Source organism: Microtus ochrogaster, linkage group LG1 (genome assembly GCF_000317375.1).
Source record: "Microtus ochrogaster isolate Prairie Vole_2 linkage group LG1, MicOch1.0, whole genome shotgun sequence".
NCBI lineage: Eukaryota > Metazoa > Chordata > Mammalia > Rodentia > Cricetidae > Microtus > Microtus ochrogaster.
Genome location: NC_022027.1, coordinates 42,473,292 through 42,500,755, shown reverse-complemented (window position 1 = coordinate 42,500,755; position 27,464 = coordinate 42,473,292). Strand labels below are relative to the sequence as shown.

At 39.2% G+C, this 27,464-nt stretch overlaps 1 protein-coding gene across 2 annotated transcripts in view; it reads right to left on the bottom strand.

The window, feature by feature from the left end:
• Positions 1–1,842: 1,842 nt before the first annotated feature.
• Positions 1,843–27,464, bottom strand: part of Slc4a4 (solute carrier family 4 member 4) — a 329,959-nt gene continuing 304,337 nt past the window's right edge. The window contains exons 20-26 of one of the 2 annotated variants that reach the window (XM_013350885.2): positions 27,222–27,294; positions 17,988–18,056; positions 15,649–15,822; positions 12,048–12,209; positions 8,164–8,260; positions 5,982–6,061; positions 1,843–5,357 (exon numbers count right to left, since the gene is read on the bottom strand). In XM_013350885.2, the coding sequence (XP_013206339.1) occupies positions 6,018–6,061; positions 8,164–8,260; positions 12,048–12,209; positions 15,649–15,822; positions 17,988–18,056; positions 27,222–27,294 (619 nt within the window). In that variant the 3' untranslated portion in view covers positions 1,843–5,357; positions 5,982–6,017. The remainder of the gene's footprint in view (positions 5,358–5,981; positions 6,062–8,163; positions 8,261–12,047; positions 12,210–15,648; positions 15,823–17,987; positions 18,057–27,221; positions 27,295–27,464) is intronic. The other variant, XM_005359460.2, reaches the window with a different exon arrangement.

Sequence of the window (27,464 nt, the reverse complement as noted above, 5' to 3'; positions counted from 1 at the left end):
ACAGCACGGAGGAGTGCTCTCATCTCTGGCTTCCTGGCGGCAGCTACAAAGATGACTCTGCTGCCAACCCCACCTTGAGTCATGGCTATGGAAACCTCATTCAAAAGGCATTTCTATGTGGACATGAGTTGAGACACTGCCTGTTCCACTTCAGGCTGGTACCATCTTGTTCTAATCACTGTGTCAAAGGACTGTGGTTTTAGAAGTTACGTAACTGTCCACAGCTCTACCTTTAAACCCTTCCCTAAGCATCAATTTATTGCACAAAGCCTTGTGTATTATATCACAAATACGGCAATGTACCATCATCCCATTACATATCATTTTCTTTGGAGACTTCCTGAAGGTTACTTAATTGGTGAAAATATCCGAAATATTCTTTCATCCTAATTTCTTGACCTCATAACTGGGCACATGATAATAGCTAATGGATTCTCTACGAGAATTAGTAAACCTTTACCATATCTGATTCTCTGTTGAGTCAGGCTTGGCTGCTTCTTACAGCTCAGCCATCAAGTCTGCCATCGCATCACCATACCACATATCCAGGTGTGCAGAGAGCCTCAGGAAACTTCTAGAGCAAATGACTGTTCTAGACAAAGCCTTCCTGCTTGCATTCCAACACAAACTTCCTCTGCTTCTAATAGTATTTCTCATCTTCCCCACCATCAGCTTCACCTGCCATTATCACTACTCCCTAACGACAATTTAGGGCCAGACTGACATTTCCTAGAGACATTTAAATGTTAGATGAAAGCTCAAGCTGGCCTGAGAGAAGTGTGTGCAATATATCTTCTGGGAATCAATTTTTGATGGGGAAAAATCATTGTTGTATTTTATTCATTTGAGTAATTGTTTTTTAATGGATGCTAATACGTTGTAGCCTTTCAGTTTGCTTGAAGAATTAATTGAGTATATATGTCATCCTAGATTCAAGAAAATGATATATTTTTTATTTTAGTAGCTAAAAAAAGAATGACAGTATTTTCTCTCATTGTCCTTATTCATTATGAATGTACTATAAACTTTGAACAAGAACACCTCGTTAACAATAAAATATATGACTTCACTCTTCTATATTTGGGGGCATTTATTATATCCTTTTGCCTGGGGACATGGCCACAGTCGGAGGGCAGGTGCTCTCGCTCACTCAGACTTCACTTGTTTTCACAGCATCCAAGCAACATAAGAAAGCATTCAGTCAGAGTTGAACAGAAGCACTCGACACCCACAAATGCATAAAGTTACTTTATTTTAAGTATACATTTAATTTTGAAAAATATAAATGCTAAAATATCTCATCTTCTTCATCTCTTAATTCCATAAAAGTCACAATAGAAAGCTTCATAAAACTGTAAAATACTATGTTATAGGAATTTTAGGTTTCATATTGGAAAAAGATTATTAGTAATATATTGAAATGTTTTCTGTTCTTTATCATTTTGTTCCACCATGTTGATCTACTTCATTTAAAATAAAAAGATGCATCATTTCTCCAAAGTTAATAAAGACTTAAGAGAATAAAAATAAGACTATCTGAAAGTGCGTACTGATCGTGAGCAGTAATGTGTACGGATATGGACCAGCCCTGGAAACGGCTGCAAGGAGGCAAGTCTGCATCGCTGCGCATTGCCGGCCTGGGACAAAGTTACTTCAGGCTCTAAGGATTCACTGGGTGACATTAGCCCTGAGTTGCAGTATTTGCCTAGGAAACAGAATTCAGGATTCTTGTGTGTATCCATAGAGCACAATGAAATGAACCAGGAATAAGCTATATCCAAATCTCTGGTCAACACACGAGTCGCCAGATTCACGGGTATTACAAAAGGGTTTTCATTTCAGGCTGCCACGAAGCTCAGTGAAGTCATCTGCGCGTTCCCAAGGCTCCTCCGACAGGGAAGAGCTGCTGTCTGCTGACTGTCTCCAGTCACTTAGAGCGATGAGAGCAGACGGGGAATAGCACAGGCTAGAAAGAAGAGCATCTCAGGTTCTTGCACCAAAATCATGAAGTGGTTTGAAAAAGATTGAAGAAAACTTTGTCCCATTTCCGATCAATGCCAACCTCTGCAATATAACTCAAATGGTTTTGTTTTTGAAAGATAGTCAGCAGTTGATACATTTCAAGTACTTTAACACAGTTAAAAAAAAAGAAACAAAAACATGGAAGACAATCATTTGCTCTATTAAACACCGATACATAGCCAACAAAGGTTTTACTCTGTGTGTGTTGTTACATGTGCCCAAAATGCACATAAGCTGAATTACTGACAGCAGACACCCCTTCTCTTAGGTGGGGGATGAGGAGGGAGGTTTTCTTTACCTCTTCTCAAGGGAGTACTTCCCAGCCCCATCCCTCAACTTTACTGGAAGGAGAAGCTGAAACAACACTGGCTCTGACACACAAAACGGTTAGGATTCCAAGTAGTTTTTGCACACAGTAGGAAAGGAACAGCATCACCAAAGGCTTCTGCAAGCCCCAGGCCTCATGCCTCGATAGGCAGGTTCAGCCCACATATCTTCCTTTGCACAGTCGGTCTGCACAACCACAGTATTCCTGGTCAACACCTCTGAGTCGTCAAGAAACACTAATCTCCAAATTCACAGCCAGGAAGGAAGGGTAGGAAGGCATTATAAAGAATCCATGGCTATATTTGTGTCCAGTTTACATAGAAACAAAACCACCCTAAAATCTGGTTAGTTATCAGCCAAGAAGCAAATTCAGCCAGGTTCAGATAATGGGGTGTTTCCATGGAGATTTGGGGATCTGCTGGTTAGTGGGGGAACTACCGGAGTCACGAGAGGGGGTGGTGCTAACTCTTCCTCGCAGCCAAAGGAAGGTATGACTTTATGCTCATTTTGTGAGTGCTAACCATCCACCCAGTCAATAAAAAAAGGATTTTATTTAACTGAATCCTGAGTTAGATTACTTCAGGAACTCTCGGAAAAGGAGGAAAGGGACCATGGATCTCTAAATAAACTTGATTCATTATTAGAATATATCTGTGCGTGTATATGTATAATATATAAACATATACATATATCTCCAGAGATTTCAGAAAAGTAAACAAAGTGTCTTTGATTTAACATCAAGAAGGACTTGCCTTTACTACGCATGCCTTTAAACGTTCTACTGAGGTTTCTATCGCTAAAAAGGTAAGATTACTTACATGGTTTAATAGAAAACTAGGCAATACACGATAACCATCTTATCATTTAATAGATCTGGATACAAATGTGATGTAAAAATCATCACTTGAGAAGTTTACAAATACCATGTCATTTCCTGCTATCATTTCAATGATTATTTATGGTGTCATTTCTGCTTAATTTCTATAAAATTTAAAGTTTTAAGATGACCAAATACTGTAAAAATAAGTTAACTTAAGATAATAGAACGCTTATCATCAAAATTTTAGGAGAGCAGAATTATATTTTAGTTACTATAAGAAATTGGGGGTCCATAAGAGCACACCACAGAACCAAAATGTGGTTCATTTCTGCTTCTCTAATTCTTTTAGTAATGCCTGACAGTGAGTGTACATTACAATTGTTGTTATACAAATCCCAAAGTGTGGATTTCATATCTAAACCGTTATTTTGATATACACTCAGTATATAATGTGACTTACTAAAAATCAAACGCCACAGTCAGTTTGGCTAATAAAGGTTAACACGGTATAATGAAACACATACATATACACACACATACACATACATATATATTCTAAGTGATCCAACCACCGTGTTCTATAAACCCATGTACTTGAGCACTTTAAACTGTCTTTGTAGGTCTATGTGCATTCTTCCCGTTATAGATGTGTGACGGGGCTGTTAATATTCTTATGGCTTTTGTACTGCAAGTACAGACATGAACTGTATCTGTGATGTTGATGAATGTCTGAGTAATTAGTAAGATATATTCACCTGAATTTCCATGATGAATTGCTTGGCCCTTAGGAGATTTTTCAGCAGTGGTTTGGTTTTATGGAAATGGACACAAGGGGCTTGGCAAGTTTCTCCTCTGTCTACTGTCACTCTTTATCTGACTTTGCACAAGTGTGCAACAGCCACACACAGAGTTCATACACAAGCACACAAATTATTCAAATGAGGAAATCTTTACCAATACTGCATGGGACATGGACATGCCACACATCAGCATCTGCTCCCAGCATGACCATCCCCGGCGCGTGAGTTAACCCTCTTCCACCCGTTCTCTCCCCAACTCCTTCACACAACAGTTACAGTTATTTTGAAGAAAGGGGAAAAAAACAGCAACCCAACAGATTCTTAGAAACATGGTGTTTTGTTTTTCTTTTAATTTGTTCTAGCCTTCTGGCTTATCCGTGTGTGTGTGTGTGTGTGTGTGTGTGTGTGTGTGTAAAAATCACATTATATACAATACAATTTTTACAGAAAGCCTGGCAGCTACAGGTAAGAGGTAGAACTACTCAAAACTATGTTTCCTGCTGCAGGAAAAAAATTCATTTTCTTTACAGTAATTAAAAAAAAGTTTAAAAAATTGACAAAAAATAAGTTGCAGGTTAGGCCCCATAATTTAAACAACAAAATCTAGGAAGAAAAATAGTCTTCAATGTACTCAACAGATAAGTTCATTAAAGGGTTAAAAAAGTTGCATAGGAAAAGGGACATTCCAGCACTTGCTACAATGATGGCAAAGGTTTCTCTACAGGGAGCGAAGTACCATTAGTGTTTTCTGCTTTTGATAACTCTAAGATCAGGGCTGACGAGCAAGGGCGGGTAGGTAGCAGCACTCTTCCAGCCTCGGGGGCTCTGTAAGCAGGAAGGGACTCAGTCTGGAGGTCAAGGGCCACTCTACCAGACAATGGCAAGCCAGTAAGCACAGCTCTAAGCTTGGGTCATAAGTTCCTTCAACAGGTTCATAAAAGGTGGTACAAAATGCTTAATACTTTTGATCTCTGCTTGACAAGGGCAGCCTCTGTGTGTGTGTCTTGAGTGACAGGGATTTACATGTCAGAGGACGCGTCTGAACACCTGGAAACGAAAGCATGATCACCCCAGATGCTTTTTTGTGTTCTTCTTAAAGGAAAGGGACATTATTGTCTTGATTTTACCTATGCAAGAGAGAAGCAGAGAGAGTGACTGTAGTATTCAGCCAGTGACCGAACAAAAGTTTTAAAATACGCAGACAAAAAAAAGAAAAAGAAAAAAGAAAAAAAAATTAGAGCGGTTAACAACACAGCTGTCAGTTTTGAGAAAGACAAACAGGTTACAATGTAGTTTCTGTTCCCTTGTTCCTCCAGGGATAATCATTGTCTTCAGGCTCAAGTTCTATTCTAATTTGAGGCACAGCTTTCACTGGAGTTCTAGGAGGACTAAAGCAAAACAGAAAAGAAGAAGAAAAAAAGCAATGAGTAAATACAGATTTCATCATCATCCCCGAAATGCCTATGCTCGGGGCTCCCTCAAAATCCATCGACCTGTTCCATTTGTTCCCTTCCCTTCCATGTGCATTAAGAACAGGAACTTTTAAATAAAAGCAAACTCAGGTAAAATTGCCTAAGATTTCATATTTAACAAAAATTCTCAAAATAAAAAAAAAATGAAACTACCGTGTGGTTAATACTGTTAGAAATTGAGGGCCACGACAAGCGCCCTGAAGACATGCACGTTCCTGTTTTCTGAGATGCAAACAGGCCCTGTCATTTCAAGACCCTTGCTAAAGGGAAGGGAACTACTGAAGAAAGCTGCCAGGAAACTCCAGTCACCCTGCATGACAATGAAATCATAAGGGCTAATATGGATCCTGGCCTTTAATTTAATGACACTGAAGTTTTCCATTATTCTTAAGAGTAAAGCTCAGTCTTTGCAAATGCTTCTCATCAGCAAGTCTAGGGTGACTCCTGTGTCCCCAGGTAATTTATTTAAGTCCAAGAACAAGGGATTCTGCCCATCACCCCGACTGCTGCAGCATCCCACCACACAAGGCAAACGCTGACCTTGGTATACCCAGCGACTCGAGGAAAGGAATTTTATCAGCAGGATGTGTGGCGTTCAAGGAATGTTGATGATCTTTCTCCTGGAAAGACAAAAAAATAGAAAAAATTAAAAATGAAACAAAATAGATCTTCGGCAAAAAATGTACATTAGAGTGAGCGTGAAAATCTTCATGCAAACCAAGGCACCTTTCAGAACTAGAAAGAGTAGGAAAATCAGGTTTAGACAGCATCGATGAACATTGCATCAAGCTAAGCGTGCAGGCAGTGTGATGGCGCCCAAATCATTTTCTCTCTCCCCTTTAGGGTAAGAGGGGAGTCCCTGCCATGGGGGCTAGAACATCCTTTCTGTGTCTCATACATGTCTTTGAGCTTCCATCCATGTTCAACCCCCAGTCTTGCCTAGCTGTTGCTATTCAAGAGGTAAAGAGATGTTGAAGGTGCATCCAATATAACTCTAGTTTAATCAACTCTGTTCTTCATTGGCCCACAAAGATCACCACGTCACTAGAAAAATTTCAGTCAAAATGGTCACATATAAGCTTCTACATCAACCATCAGTTATACCAGTAAAAGTATTTTCTCAGGGCAAACAAATGGTATATAAGTTTTTATCACAAGTCTTAAGTTCTGGACTGGCAAATTTTTTTTTAAAGTAACCTTTACAGCCTTTGTTTGCCTTTAATTATCCAGGGATGAAAAATGAAAGCAGAATATGATAGAGGAACTTAAATTCTAAAAGAAACTCCTAACAAATTTCCAATGATAAGGATGGCATAAAATTAGGTTTTTCGTAACTGATATTTACAAGTTAGACAACAAAGGTAAGACTGGTTGTTCTGTAAAAGCAGTGGGTACTCTGCCTTCAAATGGTGTCCAATGATCCCATTTTCTGGTGTTTATGTTCTTTTGTGACTCCTTCCTACACTGCTAAGTCTGTGGGCCAAGTTCTGGGCAGCTGAATCTTAGATTCTATCATAAAATACCATGGCTTCTATTTGAATTTTCTGTCTATCTCTGGGCAGAGCCATAGCACTGTGCCATTGGAGTTCTATGGAAATGTTCACAAGCCAAGGAAGTGAAATTTCCTGCCAAAGATCATTGGTGGGAAAACAGACCCGCAGCTCCAGCCAACAGCCAAATACGCAAGCTCATGAGACCCTGCACCAGACCCAGCAGCTCAACAGTTCTTCAATTTTTGAATGTCAAAGACCATGACTGTGGTGCTGGTTTGCAGTAGTTTGTTACTGAGAAATTGATAATTATATAAACCCCATATTTTTATCAATAGTTACCAATTTCAAATTGTCTTGATAACCCTAACCTCTTACTGACAGAGGGTAGTATTATCCACTAGAAATAAAAGTGGTTCTGTTTTCGTTCCTATACCAGCTCAGTATCCTCTGCAGCATAGCTGGATCTAAAGGAACACATTTTCTTAAGTTGAAAGCCCAAAGCGTGACATGTTTTGGAGGCAGTTGCTTAATGCTACTGGAAAAGCTTCCTGTGTTTACTGATGTTACTACAGCATGATCTGTCAAGCACAGGCGAAAACATGACAATTCACATGCTATTACATGGTAGCCACCAGCTCATTACTGGAGAAAGACCAGAGCAACTCTAACTGTGAATATGAAATAGAAGAGGAATGAAGAAATTAGGGAAAAAAACATAAATCAGGTGTATGTAGAGAGTTTTGCTAATATTTCACAACTGCTAATTTAATTGAAAGTATTCTAAATTCTAAACATTAATAATTCATTGATCCTAGAGAGACCCCAGGTATAATTTCTTTCTTTTAATCAATTAGATGATTGACTGAGACCTAAGGAGGAAAAACAGTAACAGACAGTGATGTAATGCTATGTAAGTTGCAGTTCTAAATATCAATGAGGGGGAAAAATCAATTAAAAATATGGTTATAGGTTTAGCTATTGAAAACAAAACGAACAAAAAGAACCCTGGTGATGACTTAGCAAAAAGACCATCAAATAAATATATAAGAGGTTATGGATAAAAGGAAGATGGGTAAAGCTTCAAATAAAGTCTTCTGAGAAGTGAGTTGCTTCAGTCTTCACACAGGAAAGAATAAAGACCATGTAGGAGAGAGGCAAACCGAGGGCCGTCCTAGAGGCCAAGCGTGGATCGTAGTCAGGCAAGCATGCAAGAGGTTAGTTCTACTCACTGTCCAAGGGTTTATTATCACTTAGGAAAGGCTGCTGTTCCATGATGTCCATTGGAATTTTAATACTGGGGACCTTTTCTGAGTATGGGCAGTCAGACTGTGAAAGAAATGTACAACAATTTTCAGAATGTTTTCTATCACTTCAGCCCTTCCTGCTCCCCAGTGTTTGCGCAAACCTACCACTTCGTCGTTTATGGCAACTAAAGAGAAAAGCATTGGGTACCATTCCGACTGCCTAACTTTTCAAGTACTCCACATCTCTATCCATCATTTGTTTTCCTTCTGAGTTAATGGGACTGAGCTCATTGAGGCTCGAACCACAGTAAGGAGACTCCTACAGCCACACTGTAAAGTGTTCCATAGTTAGATTCTGAATCAGCAAACCACACACAACTGAACAGTGTTCCACAACTGCATTCCCAATGGCAAACTTTGTTGGTTGATTTTTGGTGGTGTGAAGTGAAAATGCTCCCTGTAAAAACAGATTAAACCCAGGAAAATTTCCAAACTATATATGGTCTTAAATTTCATGTTTTGTTTTACAATGTTCTCTGATTCTTTCTCCAGGAAAACCTTGACCCATATTCCTGTCCAAAACAATCTGAAGACATTTTTAACATCCACTAGAAAGGAATGCACTATATACTTTGTCTCCCTTCCTTACGTTAATACTCTCAGAAACTATTTCATGATGAAAAATTCATTCCAATTTGCTTGTGCCAAAAATAATTTTAAACATAGCAAAAAATACCAAGAAAAATAAAAGGATAATCAGATAGAGAATCATAATCAGGAAAATGATAAAATTCGATAGTTAGTTGTAGAACTTCTTAAAAGCAGGCCAACAACTAGCCCAAAATATCATAGAGTTCCATAATTATTACTTTATTTTTTAAAGTTTCAATGATCATATCAGTATTATGCAATAGGGAAATTATGGAACTACGCTAAGTGTCCAATAGCAGAATCTGGACATAAAACACCACACACACACACACACACACACACACACACACACACACACACGAATACATTTTTTTTTCTTTTGGCCATAAACAGCAATGAACTCAAGTTGTTTTGAAAGAAGTTAGATGCAATTAGAGACAATCACAATAGTCGAATTAAGCCAGTTTAAAAAAAATGAATATCGTAAGTTTTCTTTCATATGTCATTTTTAGATTTTATATAGATCCCTAAAATCATGAAGTAAAACTGTCTATGGAGACGAAGGGAACCAGTGGAGGAAGAAGGGTGAGGGCAGGGACATGAGAGGGACCATGCTCAACATATACTAATGTAACATGCAAGAACTTTAAACATTAATTAATTAAGAAAATCAGCATATTGATTCCAAGTCCATATTTGGACCAAAGAGATCCAATTTATGTATTAACTGAAAATATCAAGGGAACAATCTCTAATTGAGAGAAAGGGTCAGGAGAGAAGAGGATGAGGAAAAGGAATAGGGCAGGGACTGTGCAGACTCAGTAGTGTTTCTCTGGCATCGTGAGCCCAGAAATAAAAAAAAGAAATGGGTGTTTGAGTTTTTAATCTTTAAAAAATTTAAGATAAAATTTATTGCTTATAATGAAAATTCCTTTATGATTAATATATGGGGATAATAAGTTATAATACCTCTTGAGAACTAAGATGATGTGCTTAATTAACAAAAATTAAAAATTAATTAAGATGCTACATGTATTTTCCTTCATGACCATGCCATAAACAGAAGTCTCCTTTCAAATGTTTCCCCAAATAATAGCACTTACACCCAGACACTTGGGCAAACCAACTTTTAATTAGAGACTACTAGGCAGGCTCAAAAGTGACTGTGAGCAGATAAAATGTTGGTAAGGCATAATTCTCACAACATCTGCAATAAATATAAGAACTGTGAGCCTGGAGTCCCAGTATGGACACATGTAACCCAAGAGGCCACATCATCTGAGTATCAAGAGAGACACTTCCAATGCGTAGTCTTCAAATAACGGAGTAAACATATAGAACCGACTGCCCTGATACACTCGACACTGCCTAGCATGCTCACTGTGTATAACCAAATGCACACATCTACTGTCTGGATAGGAATGTGATAGAGAGGAGGAACAGAAATTAGCATCACCCAAGACATTTCCCAAGAACGTATTTGCAAGATGCAGTAGAAAGTGGTAAATACTATCAAAACAAGCACTGTGTGAGTCTGAGTCATCAAAAAACATATTTAAGAATTCTGGGTTAGTTTAAAAAACCCATTTGATTCAACTTTTGTTATGAGAGGGACAAATTTAAGACAACCCCAAAAGGTTGTGTAATATTTTAAGTAATAGAGAACAATCCACAATATTAGCTTGCACATTAATGATGTGCGATGATTTTAGGTTTGATGTCTGTGAGCATGAACTGAGGTCTCTATTTTAAAAATTCAACATGAAATACTGCTTTAATCATTTTAATATTTCAGCCAACCTTTTGCTTTTGTCTTGAATGGTTCAAAAATTCACTTCAAGTTTTGATTTCTACTTAATGTTCTTTTTAATATTGTTCTTTTTGAATACAGCACGCTCATCTCGGCTGCAGTTTAAACACATGTTCTGCTTTTCCTTCTTCCTCAGGAAAGAGAAAATCTATAGACCTGCTCTCTCAGAAGATGGATGGTGATAGTCACAGAAGTCCCCTCAGAGCCCTTTATAGCTAAATGTGTCTCGTACATTTAGCCTTTTCTTATTGGATCAATTTATCTGAAATCCAATTCTGTCTGTTGCTTCCCTTTACTGTACTATATCCACATTCTACAAGAAGAATACAACCAGACAGCCCGATCAACTATGAACACACAGAGAAGCTCGGGTAGGAGCTCTGGCTTTGCTATGGCCAGCTGTGCACAACTAGAAAAATGACTTTAATATACGTGCCCGGGCACTACACTGTAAGCTTTAAATGTATATGTTCTCATTTGTCAATAATACCTCAAGCTAATGATCTTTAGGTTCTGAAAAATAAAAAGTCAATGTTTATCATTATAAATTTCCTTATCTAAAAATGTCAACAAAAAATATGCACTTTAAGGATTTGTTATGACAGCTGGAGATAAGGCATGCTGGGTTGAAGTTATGAATTAAAAATTAATTATATTCCGACTTTAGGATTGCAGGGCCACAAGCAAATTGATGTCATAAAAATGCTGAAGATGCTGTTGTCACACCAACACCAGCAGAAATCTCCATAGATCTAGAACCTGACAGAACTGCTCGCTGAGTGACACACAGTCTTCATAGGGGAGTTGTTTGACAAAAGTCTCATTCAGAATTCACTTTGTTTGTTCACAGAGATGAATGATCATATTCAATCAGAATTTTAATGTGAGGCCATTATTTTCTAATATGGCTAAGTAATCCCCCCCTCAAAAAAAATCCACAGAAAGCACCATTTTAACAATCCTTTCAAAAGGCTGCTGATTTGAGTTCTCATATTCTGTGTGCATGCATGTGTGTGTGTGTGTGTGTGTGTGTGTGTGTGTGCGCGCGCGCACGCGCACACACTCACATGAATATATAAGAAAAATAAAGCCTAAATTTTCTGTGGGCACTGATTATAGATGTCACACTCCATCTCAAGCATATATACTTCTATGACATGATCTAAAGAATATGAATATTTTCATTTCTCAAATTAATCACCTAACTATAATTAATCCTATAGGAGAACCTTCTGGACTGTGGCACTAATGAGGATAATTCAAGAAAAAGACCTTCCCATCTTTTTTAAGAGTTATAGAGAGATAATGAAAACTATTTGCCTGTAAGTACAGGGCTAATGTAGCACAAATACATGCGAACAATGTTCCTTTAACTGGTTTCACGTGGAAAGCTGGGAGTTTTCCTTACGTCATCATTGTCACTATCCAAACTTCCTTTCTTCTTTTTCTTTTTCTTCTCATCCTCTTTCTTTTTCTTGTCCTTTTCTGGAATGACATCATCAAGGAAGCTGAGGTCATGCTGGGAGAAGAGGTAGTCCATACCTTTTCTGACAGCTACGAGTGCCAAGATCTGGAAATACAACAATAAAACAGGTCATGTCAGATGATGTCATAAGGACGCTGATGATGCTGTCCATCAGCATTAGCAGCAAACAGGTCATGTCAGATGATGTCATAAGGATGCTGATGATGTTGTCCATCAACATCAGCAGCAAACAGGTCAAGTCAGATGATGTCATAAGGATGCTGTTATGCTGCTCATCAACATCAGCAGCAAACATGTCATGTTAGATGATGTCATAAGCCCATCAGCATCAGCAGAAATCCATACTGGTTCAGGGTCCAACAGAACTGCTTACCCAGTGACCAACTCCTTGGGGAAGTTATTTGATAAAAATACCAGTCAAAATCCACTTTGTTTTGTTCATAAAGACATATGATTATATTTGATCAGAAAATGTATGTTTATATTCAAATCAATTAGAATGAGAGGTAATTTTTTTCTGAAACCATTTACTTGCATGTTTGGTTTTTAATAAAATTAAAAGCTTTAAGGTAAAAAAAAACTTTGCATGTAATTCCTAATTATTGGAAAATTTTAAATTATACAGGTCTAAAAACTAGTCAATATTATAAACTAAATGTTTATCATATTACTGGTCCTTGATGAACACTTAGGAAATATTAGTTCATTTATTCTTTACAACAAATTCCAGAAATATATTATTTCCCTCTTATGCTGGAGAAAACTGAAATTTATAAATGCTATGCTGTCCAAGGTTGTGATACCAGTAAACAAAGGACACAATGTGGACAGGTATCTGCCTCTTTTTACATTTATTTTATTTTTATTTATATGTGTGTCTGTGTATACACACACATGTGTAAGTACCAGTGGAGGCCAGAAGAGAGTGTCAGAACTACAGGGAGTTGTGAGCGAGAAGGCACTCTTAATGAACTATCATCAGTCTAGCCATTTCTCACGATAAGTGATATATATTCTATATTTAATCTCTTGGGGCCACTTTGTTGCTTCTGAGGCCTACAGTTTTTACCTCTGTATCTTTGGTTCTGTGAACTGTGCATTGTTTCATTAGGTTTTTTTATTCTGCAGACAAAAACCAAATTTCATCACATGACTCACTCTCCTGCCTTTCCTCTGTGGAGGTTCGGCTGTTCAACAACAAAAGTCACACATAGCCACATGCCAAACGCGGGGACCTTTATCCACACTGCGCTCTTTATGTGAGGCATCCATCTCCTGAGAGAACAATAACCTCTACCCCATGAACATTCTAAATCATTTATGAAGCTAAGGAAATCTTTGGAAAAATAATATTTTATAAAAGTAAATTTACTGGATGTATTTCAAATTTATTATGGGTATCTAAATTTTCCTTTTTTTTTTTTAACAAATTAACAGGTAGGTAGAAAGAAGGCACTAACTGGTAAGTGGGAAGTCTCTTCTCATGTTCCATTTGTTTTATAGTAAGTTAGTACAATTTAAGGGGAAAAAATATGTAAGGGACTATCAATTTAAAAAAAAACTTGCTTAAAAAATGTCAGTAATATTTTAAACCATTTTTTTTATGTCCCTGGGAATAAAAAGAAATACAATCATAAACAGAAAATGCATACATAATGAAATAAAAATCCCTGTTATGAGTAAGAAGACTTTCAAAACAAAATCTGCTAAGTATATGGTACAGAAATGGTTTCCAGAATCCTAGGGATGATGGAACAGAACTGAGATGCTGGCTTTGAGGTCACTCTTAGGTACTGTTGTTACTCTTGTGTATCAGTTTCCTCCAAGACTGAAACACTCCAAAACTGAAACTGCATGGAAGATCCTTAAACAGGAATGTAAACAACTCCAAATAGTTTCAGGAAGTTCCTGAAACTGACTAGATTCACTGGGCCTCTCCCAGCCAGAGTAAGCAATAAAGCCTGAAAGTCCTTCACAGACCAAAAGAGCTAAGCTTTCAGAGAAGGCTCTCAGACCAACTGAGAGAGCTGGAAAGGTTGCTCTACAACTTGTTTAACTTCTTGCACACTTCCTTCTTGCAGTGTGCTCCAAATCCCCAGCTTTGTGAGCTGTCACTCATGTTGGGGTGGCCCTTGGTGATGCAGCTGTCTTTGAGTGTTTTCCATTCCTATAAGTAACCTCTCACTCATATTCCTATAAATAACCCCAATAAAACTCATTTGTTCACCAAATTGGACTTTCCTAATGACTGACAGGACACTAGCCCACTTGAGCATGGCTCTGGCAAACCTTACCCTTCTCCCCCATTCCCTCTGCCTTGCTAAAAACTCTTTGATTATATTCCTGATGCTAGCCATTAAGGTCCATTCCCTTATTTGGCCACTTCCTCCTCCTGAGGCTGACTACCAAGGTCCAGCCAGCAAAGTATTGAAATCCAGCAATTAAAAGCCACCCTTGGCTCACCTAATTAAGAAGCCCAATTAAAATTAAACACCTCATCCTAACATGGGGTTTCCCCTTTTACCTTTATAAACTGCCATTTGCCTATGAGTCATGTCTAGCTCCTCTCTATCCTGAGGCTGTCCTTCTTTCCCCTCAGGGACAAACATCCTTATCCCCTCTCCCTTGTTCCTCTCCCTTTCTCCCTCATCCTCTACCTCCCGTAGTTGTTTCTTAATCCCCACGCTTTGTCCCTCTGAGGCAAATAAATCTCCTTTGCGCTAAGACTTGGTCCTGGGGTGTCCTGAGCTAAAACTTTTTCTTTCAGGTGGTATTGGTACTTTGGTCTATGGTGGGCTTCCTATCTGGGGTGAGCATACAAGAGTGTTGCATCTCCCCAGGAAAAGTTTTGTCACACAACATAGTTTCTTGCAAGCAATGGAATTACAATAAAGTATAAGGAGGCAAGACAAAGAGCTTGCATTTCTTCTTTGACTTTTGATTCATTGGGACAGTTACTTGCTTCACTCTGAGTACTATCACAGGAAGACTGGAGTCCAGCCCTATCCTTAAAACAATGAAAATCACATGAATCTATAAACTCTACTTCTTCTTATGAGCCCTGCCTTTTCTCATAAGTCTACATGCTTCTACTATTTGGACTGAAGTGTACTTTATTCTTATTTAGATTGCTTCTATTATACAATACCTTGAAAATGTGAACTGATGTGTACTGCTTGCCAGACATTGTGTTATACACTTGGCATTCATTATCAATGCTTAGAACAATAACAATGCTACCCTCCCACTGATGAGTTCATGGTGGCTAAAGGATGTTTGCTGACCAGCAGGAACTTGAGCCAGTATTTGAACTCAGGAGGGCATGATTCTACCATGGGAAACTTAAGCTCCAACTGGTCAACATGATGAACTGAAAGGTAGAAAGACAGCGAAAGACTATCACTTATACGATCTGGGTTTTCCCTGTCACAATAGCTATGCGATATGCATACAATCATGGATATAGTCATGCATACATGTGATATGCATAAAGCCATGGACAGTTTCAATTAGGAAGACCTACCATGACTGGAAAAATAATAGCAGCCACTGTTGACTTGAGGATCCAGAGCAGAGCCAGGCACAACACCTGCAGGAAGGTGAAGAGATGGACTCGGCGCAGGGGGACGTGGCGCAGGTAGATGAAGTCAGGCTGATGCTTCAGGGGCATCAGAAGCAGCTTGAGACGGTCCATGAACTGGGGAGGAAGGTGGAAGAAAAGCCAACATATTATTTGAAGAGTCATCTGAGTCATTTTGGGTCTGCTTAACTAGCCCTGAGTGATTTGCATTGTGTATTTCAGGCTAGCCATGTCCTCTTCAAAGGACAAAGCTCAGCTTAGGGAGTAGGGGACATACATTAGTACAGCCAGATCATGTTACCAGTCTTCTAACTGATCATTTTTGTTTGCAGAGTTGTTAGCAGGCATATAAGATAAAGTGGGCACCAAGGATAAAGTTACAAAGCAAACATAAATTCTAGCTGTTCTTCCTCTACCTTCTATTTCTGCTCTCTGCTTCTCAACACAGAGGATTCTGAACCTATTTTGGTATGATGTACTGAAGGAAGACATCTAACTTATGCATGTGTTCCTGCCTCAGTTGTCTTATCTGAAAGAAGAACACATGATACCCAACCTTATAAGCATTGCAGAGTTGTTCTAAAGCATCTAACCTGAAAATGGGAATGCAGAGTACACCAATAAATCCCACGTTCTTTCTCTAGGTTATCATTTGATGGGCACAGCCATATCTACCAGTGTGCTAGCATTTCTTTTTGGAGATGGGTTTCATACCCATTCCAGTGAGTCTCAAAACACCAACAACAAGAACTCAGAAACCATGTTGTGTTGAACAGAAAGAAGAAGGAACAGTTAGTGACACTATATCACAACCTTCTTCAGAGCTACTACCCTTTTGAAGGTTTTCCTTCTCCCTTTAGAAAACTTTTAACTATAAAGATTAGATTTCAAAGTTGGTTGTTTTTTTTTTGTTTTGTTTTTTTGCTAAACCAAGTTTGTCAAAAGGGACTAGAAGAGAAAGAATCAAAGGAAAAGTAAGGAACAGTGGAAAGGCATTTAGGATAATAATAACACGTCAGGAGTTACACAGTTCACTAGCTGTTCCTACAACACTTCCTTCGCCCATCATTGCAAGATGGCTGGCTCTTTTCTTCTCTGTATAGACAAGCACTCAGTTCTAGCCATTGATAAAGTTCCCTGGAACACCCTCAAACAAATCTCTGATTTACACTGGATCCTTAAGGGCAAACAAAAAAATAATAACTATTAGTTTCGAGGCATCTAATGTTCATATTGGAGAAGAAAGTGTATTATTAATGACAGACAAGAATAAAATATTTTACAAAGCTATACTTCCTAAACGCTTCACTGGCACAAATCAACTTATGCTGCCATTCACCTGGTGCAGCCCATGAAGAAGTACTTTATGATTCCTAACAAATATCCCAGTGCGGAAGAACTCTTCTCCTGGATCAAAACCAGGAATAGTGAAGGAGCTTTGCTTCGCTTTTTGGGGGGTCTGGCCATTTGCCCAGATCTATCTGACTTTAAAACCAAGTTAATACAAATGCAATAAATGAAAGCAAGGGCTGTTCTGAAGGAGTTCAAATGAATTCTTACGATGTTCACAGAACACGCAGTCTTTTCCCATTAAAGCATTACTGAGCGCTAAAAAAAGGCTACAATTAACAGGGTGCCAGAAAGCAGCGGAACTTCCAGTTTCCTGCTGCCAATTAAATTAAACCTCCGCGGAGAGACAAAGCCCCTCACAATGTTTTCCCTAGCAAATGTTTTAAAAAGTGGACCAGGGCAGAAGCAGGGGCACTGGCAGGGGCAGGGCCATTGGCAAGGGCAGGGGTGGACATTTTAACTGAAGTTGTGAACAGCTGAAATTTTCGATGACAGAAATACCTAATACACATGAATTCTAATTTATTGTTGCCAAACTTTTGATCATTGAGCTTAGACGTGTGCAACGCAGAATCAAACAAGGTCAAGAGAAAGATGAGGAAAGAAGATGAGAAAAGGGAAGATGGGGAAAGGAGGGGCATGGAGGAGTGGGGAGGGGGAGGTGGTGGTGTCAGTGGTGGTGATAGCAGTACAGAGCACCTTTCCCCACCAGATGACCCCTTGTAGGAATGAGCGTCCAGAACAGCATTTCTTGACACCAGCTAGTTTCGTTGCTGACATCAGAATTGAAAAGCCAATGAAAGATTGAGGAAGTAGAAAATGAACGTATTTTATAAAGAGTGTGTGGTTAATGATTAGCGCCTCCATCACAGATCTAGGACCAACCTTCTCTAAGACACGCGCAGCTTGCTCAGACCGCTGGAGAACCTTACCTGCACACCATTAAGTGAGGCCACACCCATGTACAGGAACACACCATACAAAACAGGCATGGGGATAAACTGGAAAGGAAAACAAGGGAAACTGATTTAAAACAGTGTTGCAGAGATTTAGGGAGAGGGAGAATTTAAATGGAGGTTAAACCTGAACGCAAACCCAGCATGTAACAACGAGCAGCCTCAAACTGGTTAGTGCATATAGCTCATCAACTGATAAAAGTCTAAGCTTGTATTAGAACTAAATGAAGACAAAGGGAACTTTCAAATTAATTTAACTTTTCCTTCTTTTTTTCTAATAATGAGCATACGTGGCCTCGACAATACTTTTTTAATGGGAAACTGTTTGGGCTCCCTTGGCTCTTAAAAGCATTGGACTATGCAACCCAGATGTTTGTGTGGGCTGTGAGGTACAGGCCGAGGTAGCAAATTGCCTTGTGCTGGAACCAACATCCTTTTGTAACAGTCTGTTGGTTTCTCCTTGTGGTATCAGCTTGTGAGAAAATGCCTCCCTCAGTAAAATAAACATCAAGTGGCTGTCCCTTTGCTTGTCAGGACTATTTAGCTACAAACTAATAAGAAGGTGGCTTGAAAGCAGCAGGGAACACCTGGAAGCAATTAATTACACGTATGGATTAATGCGCATCTTTTAAAACTCCATTAATATTTTAATGCCTTATTTAGTAAAATATCCACAACAGCGTGAAGGGTTTTAACAATGAGAAGGACTAATCCGCGTGGGTATGTTGTTTGCCCCTAGACCTGTGAAATGCTAGTTGTCACACTAGGGAATCAAGCAATATGCTAATTCTGAGAAATCTGTCCGGATGACAACAGGCATCAGCCTTGGGTTTGAAAAGAAGTTCCAAAACCTAAAGGACTTTTCAAAGCTAAAATACAAAACCGGAAACGTGATTAAAGTCAGCCAGCAAATCCGCGTGTGGCCATTATAACCAACAGACAGAGTATTCCTTTAAGGTAGAATTTTAAAACTACTGTGTGTATTAAATGAAGCATCATTTCTAGAACCATCTTATTGCAATTCCCTGATTCTGCTCTGCCTGGGACCCTCTGGCCACCATTGAGAACTGGTGAAGTCTAAAATGAACCGCAGCTGCCTCCAGTTATTACCAGTTAGTTACAGCAATGGTCAAAGTTCAGTAGGGAAAATACACATTTCTACAAAACCATCAAGTGTTTGCTCAAAAAAGGATTAGCAGTTCTGTCGGAACTCATTTTAATCTTGAGCTCAGAAAAGAATGAAAAAGAAAAGGAACCGAATGATGAGGTGGGTAGGAGGACCATGCTGGCAGGCAGCCAGCTTGCTGCAATACTGGGCAGTGACCACAGAGCGGTAGGCACATCACACTCATACCACCTGGCCTCAAACACAAGCCTCCAAGTCTTTCAGCATATGTGTGCTTAGGTTAACTCATGACTCTCTATGGACGTTTTCCAAAGATTAAAAAAAAATAAGATGCATAAATGATTTAATTTATGTCTCTGATCATTTTTAAGGCACCTATTTTCCCTAGATATTTTTTCGTTTATTATTACATTTCTAATGCTCCAAGTTAAAAAAGGAGGGGTACATGCAGGAAAGAACAGTTGATTCATGGGAAACTGCTTGGGTTTTTATTTAAATTTAGTTTTTAATCCACGTGCATTGGTATTTTGCCTGCATGCATGTCTATGTGAGGGTGTCAATTCCCCCGGAACTAGAATTATAGACAGCTGTGAGTTGCCATGTGGATGCTGGAAATTGAACCCAGGTCCTCTGGAAAAGTAATCAGGGCTCTTCACCGCTGAGCCATCTCTCCAGCTGTGCAGTGGCTATTTATTTATTTATTTATTTGTTTGTTTGTTTGTTTGTTTTAATCTGAGTAAAGCACTTCTCCAGTTCGGAAGTGTTACAAAAGGCCTATCCTGCCCTGGGCTTTAACTAAACTTTTTTTTCCCTACTGTGCTCTGCTATCATAGCAGAGGAACACTGTGCCTTGCCTTGGGCGGTAAACTCATTCTCTGAACTTACGTTAACAGATTTCACAAAATCTACAACATGGGATGGCATGCATGGATGTAAACAAGAAAATAATTAGGGATACTAACACATATATCAATTAGGAGAAAAACAGTACACATAGGTTGTAAAATTGATTTTTGGTTAGATTAATATGATACAAATGCTTATGATATTTGCATTTCCTTCACAATAGTATGTATCAATATAAATATAAATGAAACTAATGAAACCTTACAGACCTGTTGGGCTGGAGGGTATCTTTCATAGAATTAGTTCATGGATCACATCAGAAGGTCAATGTTTAAAAATTAATTACAGTATAATCATTCACCAAAACAGAAAGTTCTCAAAAGGAGAAGAAAAAAATGCTTTTAAAAGTGAGAGCCACCCAGGGTAGGATAGCTTATGCTTGTGTAAGAGGCTGAGGCAGAAAGATTGCCATGTGACAATATCTATAAGTAATGAACTCTACAAAACATGTACAATAAAACAGTGATAGTGGACATTTTTACAGAGCAAGGCAGGAGAAACTAAAAATACCCATTTCATAGGCATGTCAAGATTCCTAAGTGGTAACCCATGTAAACAATTATATCATTAATGATACCCAGGAAGCAAAAGAGGAATTTCAAGGAAGTGTTATAAGCAATAAATGCTAAAAAAATGAAAGAATTAAATGGCTGAACCTATATGGAATAATAAAAGTGAGACAAAATCAAAATAAGATTTAACATCTTAATACTATGTCACCAAATTGTCTAATTCTGGTGAACTGGTCTCTCTATTTTCCCGTGTATCTCCTAATGATTTGTCAATCGTAGTGGAACACTCCCAGAGGAAAAACTGTGCAAGGACATTTGATAAAAAGGGGAAACCGTGGCTACCAACAATGGCTAAGAACTCAGTAAGGACCAAGATCTCTGGATGGCTTTATATTCAGCGTGCGTGCATTCATGCGTGTGTGTTCGTGTGTGTGTGTGTGTGTGTGTGTGTGTGTGTGTGTGTGTGTCTATCACTAAAAGTAAGGCATTGGTAACAGAAGTTGAGCAGACCTGGATTTGGATTCTAGCTACTGAATACTGAGACTCTTGCTTGTTTCTCTTACTCTGAGCCCCCCTTCAGTAGAAAGCACCTATAGGACCACATGACAGAAAAACGTCTTGCCAATTAGTTAATTACAATGACAAGGAACAAATGATGAATGTAGAGCTTATCCCATCCTTATCCTGAGGACATCGACGGATGTGTCAAGGAAGCTGCCTGCAGTTCCCAACCAGAGGTCTCCCTGATTCCTCACGGAGGGACTAGGGCAGGGTGGGTGGGGAGAGTGGCTAGGGTGCAGGGAGGGCCGACTGGACGGTCTGACTTGAAGCCCTGCTTGAGTTAATTTTTACTATATTACTCTTTCAGCTAGCCTGCCCTGGCAATATGTTACTAACATAATTCCCTAACTCTCTTAAGTCTTAAAAATCTATACGGATAAAGAAGCCTCCGGTGCACAGCCTGGAATGAGGTCTGAAGAGGGGTTTATGAAAGTTACATCATTTTCTCAACATAAAAAGGATTCCAAGTGAGATCAAAGAATCTGGGAAAGATAATCTTATGAGAAAAGAAAGCAGGGATTCTTTGAAGGCCAAGTACCACGTTTTATTTTGAAAGGCACACATTGTACAAGGCTACAGAGCTGGTTTTTTGCCAGAACTTCCAGAGTTCAAATCTTGTCTCTATCACCTATGCATTTTGAAATCTAATGAGTTATTCATAATTTCCCTATATTTAAAGCAGAGATATTATTCATATAGTTCTTACAGGCACCGGTGGAAGACTCAATTTTCTAAATCTGTGATGACTCTTTAATCTGAGGCCCAGCTCAACAGACAGTAGCTTAAGGTCATCACCACCCGCGGTCACCTCTACCATCGCTGTCCTGCGTGCATGGTCCAGGATGCATGTGGAGATCAAGCATCTGCCAAGTACAAATTAAAGGCTGTCTTCCACACTTTAGTGCACTAACAAATCTTAACGATCACTTTTGGCCACGCCTCACGTTAAAGATAAACTAATCTAAGCAGAGGCAACAGTGAACTTTACTTGATCTTTATTTCTTGAGTCGTGCCAGGAAAACAGAGAAAGGCAGCGCAGCCTTTCATCTCTTTGCTGCTCCGCGGTCACCACTTACAGAACACTAGCAGTCCCCGGCAGCTTGTCCACTGTGGATGCTCAGCGGAAGCCAGGTTGCCAGCCTGGGAAGCCAGTTATTCTTACTTCCCAGCAGTTCTGAACTAAGTGATGACGCGATTTAGTGCTTTGAGGCATCTGTGACTGCAGCTGGCCAGGGTCAATGGTATCCTCATGAACTTAAAGCTGGTACACTATCATTTCTTACATTCCTCCACATGAAAGACGGATTTCGGCACGGAGATCAAAATGGAGACCATAAACTGCATGTTCAAAGTAACCTTGCGTAAGCAGGCAAGCACCTCTATGGCTTCACGCACGCAAGAAAATTTCTGATCTCATCTCAGGTCACTAAACTTGTGAGGAGGAAAAGGAGTTGAGCAGAGAAGGAGTTGAACCATTTCATTTTTAAAAAACTGACATGTAACTCTATTTCCCATACATTTGATCTAACTTTAAAAGGCAGAATCTTAAGTAAAACTATTCTCTGAAGTTATCACCTGTTGCTTAAAAGAGAGAGAGCAAAGGGAGAGAGGGAGAGGAAGAGGAAGAGGGGGGGGGGAAGAGAGAGAGTCACATGGGAGGGTAAACCGTGACACCACTTTCTGCATGAATTTTGAGGTTAATTATTAATTACCTTTTCCTTAGCCATGGCTTACGTTTCAGTTAAACTGTGCCCTTAACATCTGCTTCTTCCTGTATTGACTTTGTAAATGCTAACGAGGCACCTCTGATACTTGCACAGAACTTGTCAGGGCTGAGAAGGGCACGTGATCTGAAAGAGCCATCCTTATCAGGAGATGTCAACTTGCTCAAGCGAGAGGAAAGGCTTCACCCTGGCTGCTTTAACATCAGGGGTTCCATAGTCTCTTGTGAGCTAGATTGGCAAAACAATTTCATTTCCTACATTGGGGAAACCGCTGGCTGAAGCTGGGCAGTAGTGGTGCGCACCTTAAATCCCAGCACTCAGGAAGCACAGGCATGAGGATCTATGAGTTCCAGGCCAGCCTAGTTCACAGAGTGAATTCCGGGACAGCCAAGGCTACACAGAGAAACTGTGTAGAAAAATCCAGAAGAAAAAAAGGAATAATGTGTGTTGAATTACTTTTTTCACTAATGGAGACAAAGACTCTTCAGATGCATCAAAGTCACCAGACAGAAACAGTCACATGATGATACTAGCAGCCCAGTAAGGCAAGTCAAGGCATGGGCTGGCCAGGATGGCCAAAGGGGAGTGCAAGTTCAGCTCGTGGCTTCCTGGAACTCCCTGTCTCTTCTTAATGAGTTCTGACCCCTTCCTGTACATACTAAGGTGCTTTAAATGCACATGGGATAAAAAGGTTCAGTTTCAACTTCTCTGCAGCTTTACTTGGGTACAGAGAGACCTGTTACTATGAGTTTTGTCAGTCTTTCTAAAGCTAACAGTTTAAACAGGTTTTGTTTTGTGTGCCCCTTTGGAGCCATACATGATGGGGAATCTTAATAGGTAATTTAGTGTGAATTTATTCACATTAATAATAATAATACTAATAGTGAGTAATAAAGTAAATACTTGTGAGCTATTATTTATGGACAATTTACATTGGTATAGTTTCTTGTATATTGATACAAGTTCAAATTATATTTGTTATTTCTGTTTACAATACCTGTACATCTATGCAAATTTATTTTGTCAGATTGTATGTATATATGTTTCTATCTCTGTTTAAGACCTTTTGTATATTAATACAATTTTAGGATATAGTTATCATATTACAATATATATTCCTACCTCTGATCAAGATACTTATACAAGTTTATATATTGAGGTCATTGTCCTCCTTTAGTACACAGTTGTTTAAAGATTGTTTAATATTCTAATATGAAGTCTTATTCTTTAAGTTATAAAAGTATTAAGCATTATAAGTCAATAGTCACTCACGTTTGTTATACAAATAGTCAGATTCTTTAGATACATAGAGATTGTATTCTGCCTAGGTAGGTAATCTTCAACCACTTCAAGGATCTGTAGAACATAGCATTTAAATAACTGAGGGTTCTGTTGACCTGAGACACGATTGCTCCTGACAGTACCGATCTATTCCTTAGAGAATGTTAAACATCAAAGACACTCCACTTGGAGTTTGTTTTCTTCTTGGCACAATTGGCCTTTGGACAAGAAAATGCCCATGCCTTGACCACTGACAAAGTACATGGTATATAAGTAGAACACAAGGAAAAGGACTGCCAAACCTTGCCAAGATAGGGTAAGACAGTTCTGAAAAATTTCCTGCCTCTAAAGATGGCCTGTAAGTTACGCTAGGCCTTAGCCAAAGTTGGTTGCTTCAATACTGGAAATGACACCGTGGGTGATTGCTCAGGCAGCCAGTAGTCTCTGTATATACTTTACATTTTGAAAGCTGCTTGATTGTATGTCTGTCCATTCAAGTAATATTATTTTCCTTCTCAGGCCTTTGATGGGGCTGAAGATTAGACAGTCATAGTTACCTTCCTCTTATTATTTAGCCAAGCTCCAATGCAAGACTTAGACTCTTTAGGATAGAATGTTTATTAAAACATTTAGCATGTATTCCTTGCTTAATATTGTATGTGATGGTTGCAATCCTAATTTTATACTTGATATCTGTTCCTAATATATATAGTTTGTATTGGGTTTGGAACTCTCTTACTAGACAAAAGGGGGAGCTGTTGGAGAATCTCTGTCAGCCAATGATCTTTAAGAGGTTGGACCAGGTTAGGATGTGATTTTTTTGGGTACTTGAGAAAACCACTCTTTCTTTCTCTCTCTCTCTCTCTCTCTCTCTCTCTCTCTCTCTCTCTCTCTCTCTCTGTCTCTCTACTTCTCTCTCACTCTCTGTGGTTCCCATGCTACACAGCTGAGGTTGGACTTCTCATTCTTGTTTCATGAGTTTGCCCCTTATAATAAAGAAAAATATAATTGGCATATCTTGGAGTTAGCCTGGGTTTCTTTGATCCATGTTTTTCAACACATACATACCTACTAACAGGTTCCCCATAATTAAAACCAAATTTTCTGTAACACAAACACGGGAGTTTTAAGTACAACTGCCTTTTCTGAAGCAGGAAAATTTTATACTGTTTTAATGACAGCAAATCATATACAAGACAAAATGGAGGGTTGGGTGACGGTGAGCACATTTGAAAACTGGAAGGATTTCTGCCTGCTGCCACTCCATAGAAACTTCGTTTCTAGGAGACCCCAGAAAAGCAAGGTGCACTGTGACAGTGTGCTGCATGAGCCCAGCTGCCAGGGATTGGTGCTTCCTTTCCAAAGTACAGGGTCCCAGCTGCCCACAGTGTCCCCTCCAGATATGATATCATTGCATGAGGTAAATAAGGGTGTCACTACGCATTTCCACCAGCATCATATGTTAGGACCTGCCAGGGGAACAGAAACAGCTAAAAGTCCTTGGCAGAAGGTACAATGATTCAAATTCATCAGTCCAGTGGTTCTCAACCTTCCTAATGCTGCGACCCTTTAATACAGTTCCTCACGGTGACCCCCAACCATAAAATTATGTCATTACTACTTCATGACTGTAAGTTTGCCTTTATTATTAATTGTAACATAAATATCTGTGTTCTCGAATTGTCTTAGGTGACCCCTGTGAAAGAATCATTCAGCTCCAAAGGGGCTACAACCCACAGGATGAGAGCCACTGCACCAAGCCTTTAGATCCACCTCCTTGCATTTGTAGAACTGACCATGGATTTTCCTGTCTCTATGGAACACAGGCCAGAAATAATTCTCTGACACCATGTTTAACCTCAGTTCCTCTGTGGGTCCTTTATGACCCTGTTCAGAAGCTAACCAGAAAACGGAAACTACGTAAACCAAGGGTAAATGGTGGATAACCAAGTATTTTAACTATTTATTAATTATGTCACACCAAATGTATGCATGAGCCTAGTACTTGAAAGGCAAAGTTGGTCTCTAGACTCAGAAGTTGAGCTCCCGCCACTATGACTCCTTGAGTGGCCACAGAAAGAAACTTGCTAATCTGAGAGAAGGAGAAAGCTTTTGCTGCTCCCTGTCATGCCTGAACATCCCTTAAAGTGTTTAGAGTCATGTAACATCACTACATTATTTGTGCAGCCAAATAAGCATCCAAAAGTCTTAAAAGGCTAAGCTGTTTAAAAATAAAATGTTTCAGTTTGAAAAACGGTAAGCTATTGTTAACGGTGGCTGTTCACGGTTGTCAGGTCTGGGCAAAGTCACAGTTGCACTAAGTATAAAATGCGAATTACCGCTCATTGGTGAGGAATATTACTTTTATAATAGAAAGAAGATTATTTTTATAATAGAAAGAAGAGAGAGAAGATAGCTTGGATCATAAAAACAGGAAGCTTCACGAGTAAAAACGTCAGTTTTTGTCTCTAGTTCTTTCTCCCAAAGGGGCCACTGTATGTGTGTTGCTCTGTCTACACACACGCCCACCCCATCAATCACCCCAAACACTGATTTCCAACCTTCTAAATATTCTATCATGCCATGATTCTTCAAAAGTTCATTTCTCAAGTTTTCCAGTTATAAATCAGTCATTTTATTCTCATCTCCCTTTTGGGACTAACAGGCCTTCTGACTCAAGGAAAAACAGAAATGTGGTCATAACTCAAAAGAGTGGAAAGAAATTCAGCATGATCATTAGCGTTCTGTGGGGGTCTGGGAAGGGGCAGGACTTGGAGACAAGCAAGTGGATAGAGGGGTGGAAGACAAGGGGAATACAGAGCAAGTGCTGGGCATGGAGGAAGACCAGTGAGACAGACACGTATGCCACTGCCCTTCTATGTTTCAATATTGCTGATGTCAGAACACAAAAATAACAGCAAAAAATAAATAAGAATGTGCAGGTGGAAGGGGAAACCAAGGCAGGTATTTTTAAAATCCTTTTTCTAATGGACCCCTGTTTCCATGTCCTATGAAATCTTGTAAGCATTTCACACTTGTGTGTCTGGTTGTTAGTGAGTGTTTCAAGGAAGGGGAAGAGGTACATGTTGTATGTATTTACCTTCAAGATGGGAGCCATGAAGACGGACAGGCCAGTCAGAATAAACACAAGGGTTCCAGTGACTCTTTGCTCCCTGAAACAAAATCAAAGATTATCAATCTAATTCCAGTTTTCACAGACCTTCAAAAAAAGACCAAATCAGTGTTGGGCTAAAGCATCAACGATATTGCTATGATGTTCTTCAGATCTCAAGAATATCCTATGAATTCAATATAAGCGTTAACTTTAAAAATATCTTGAAAC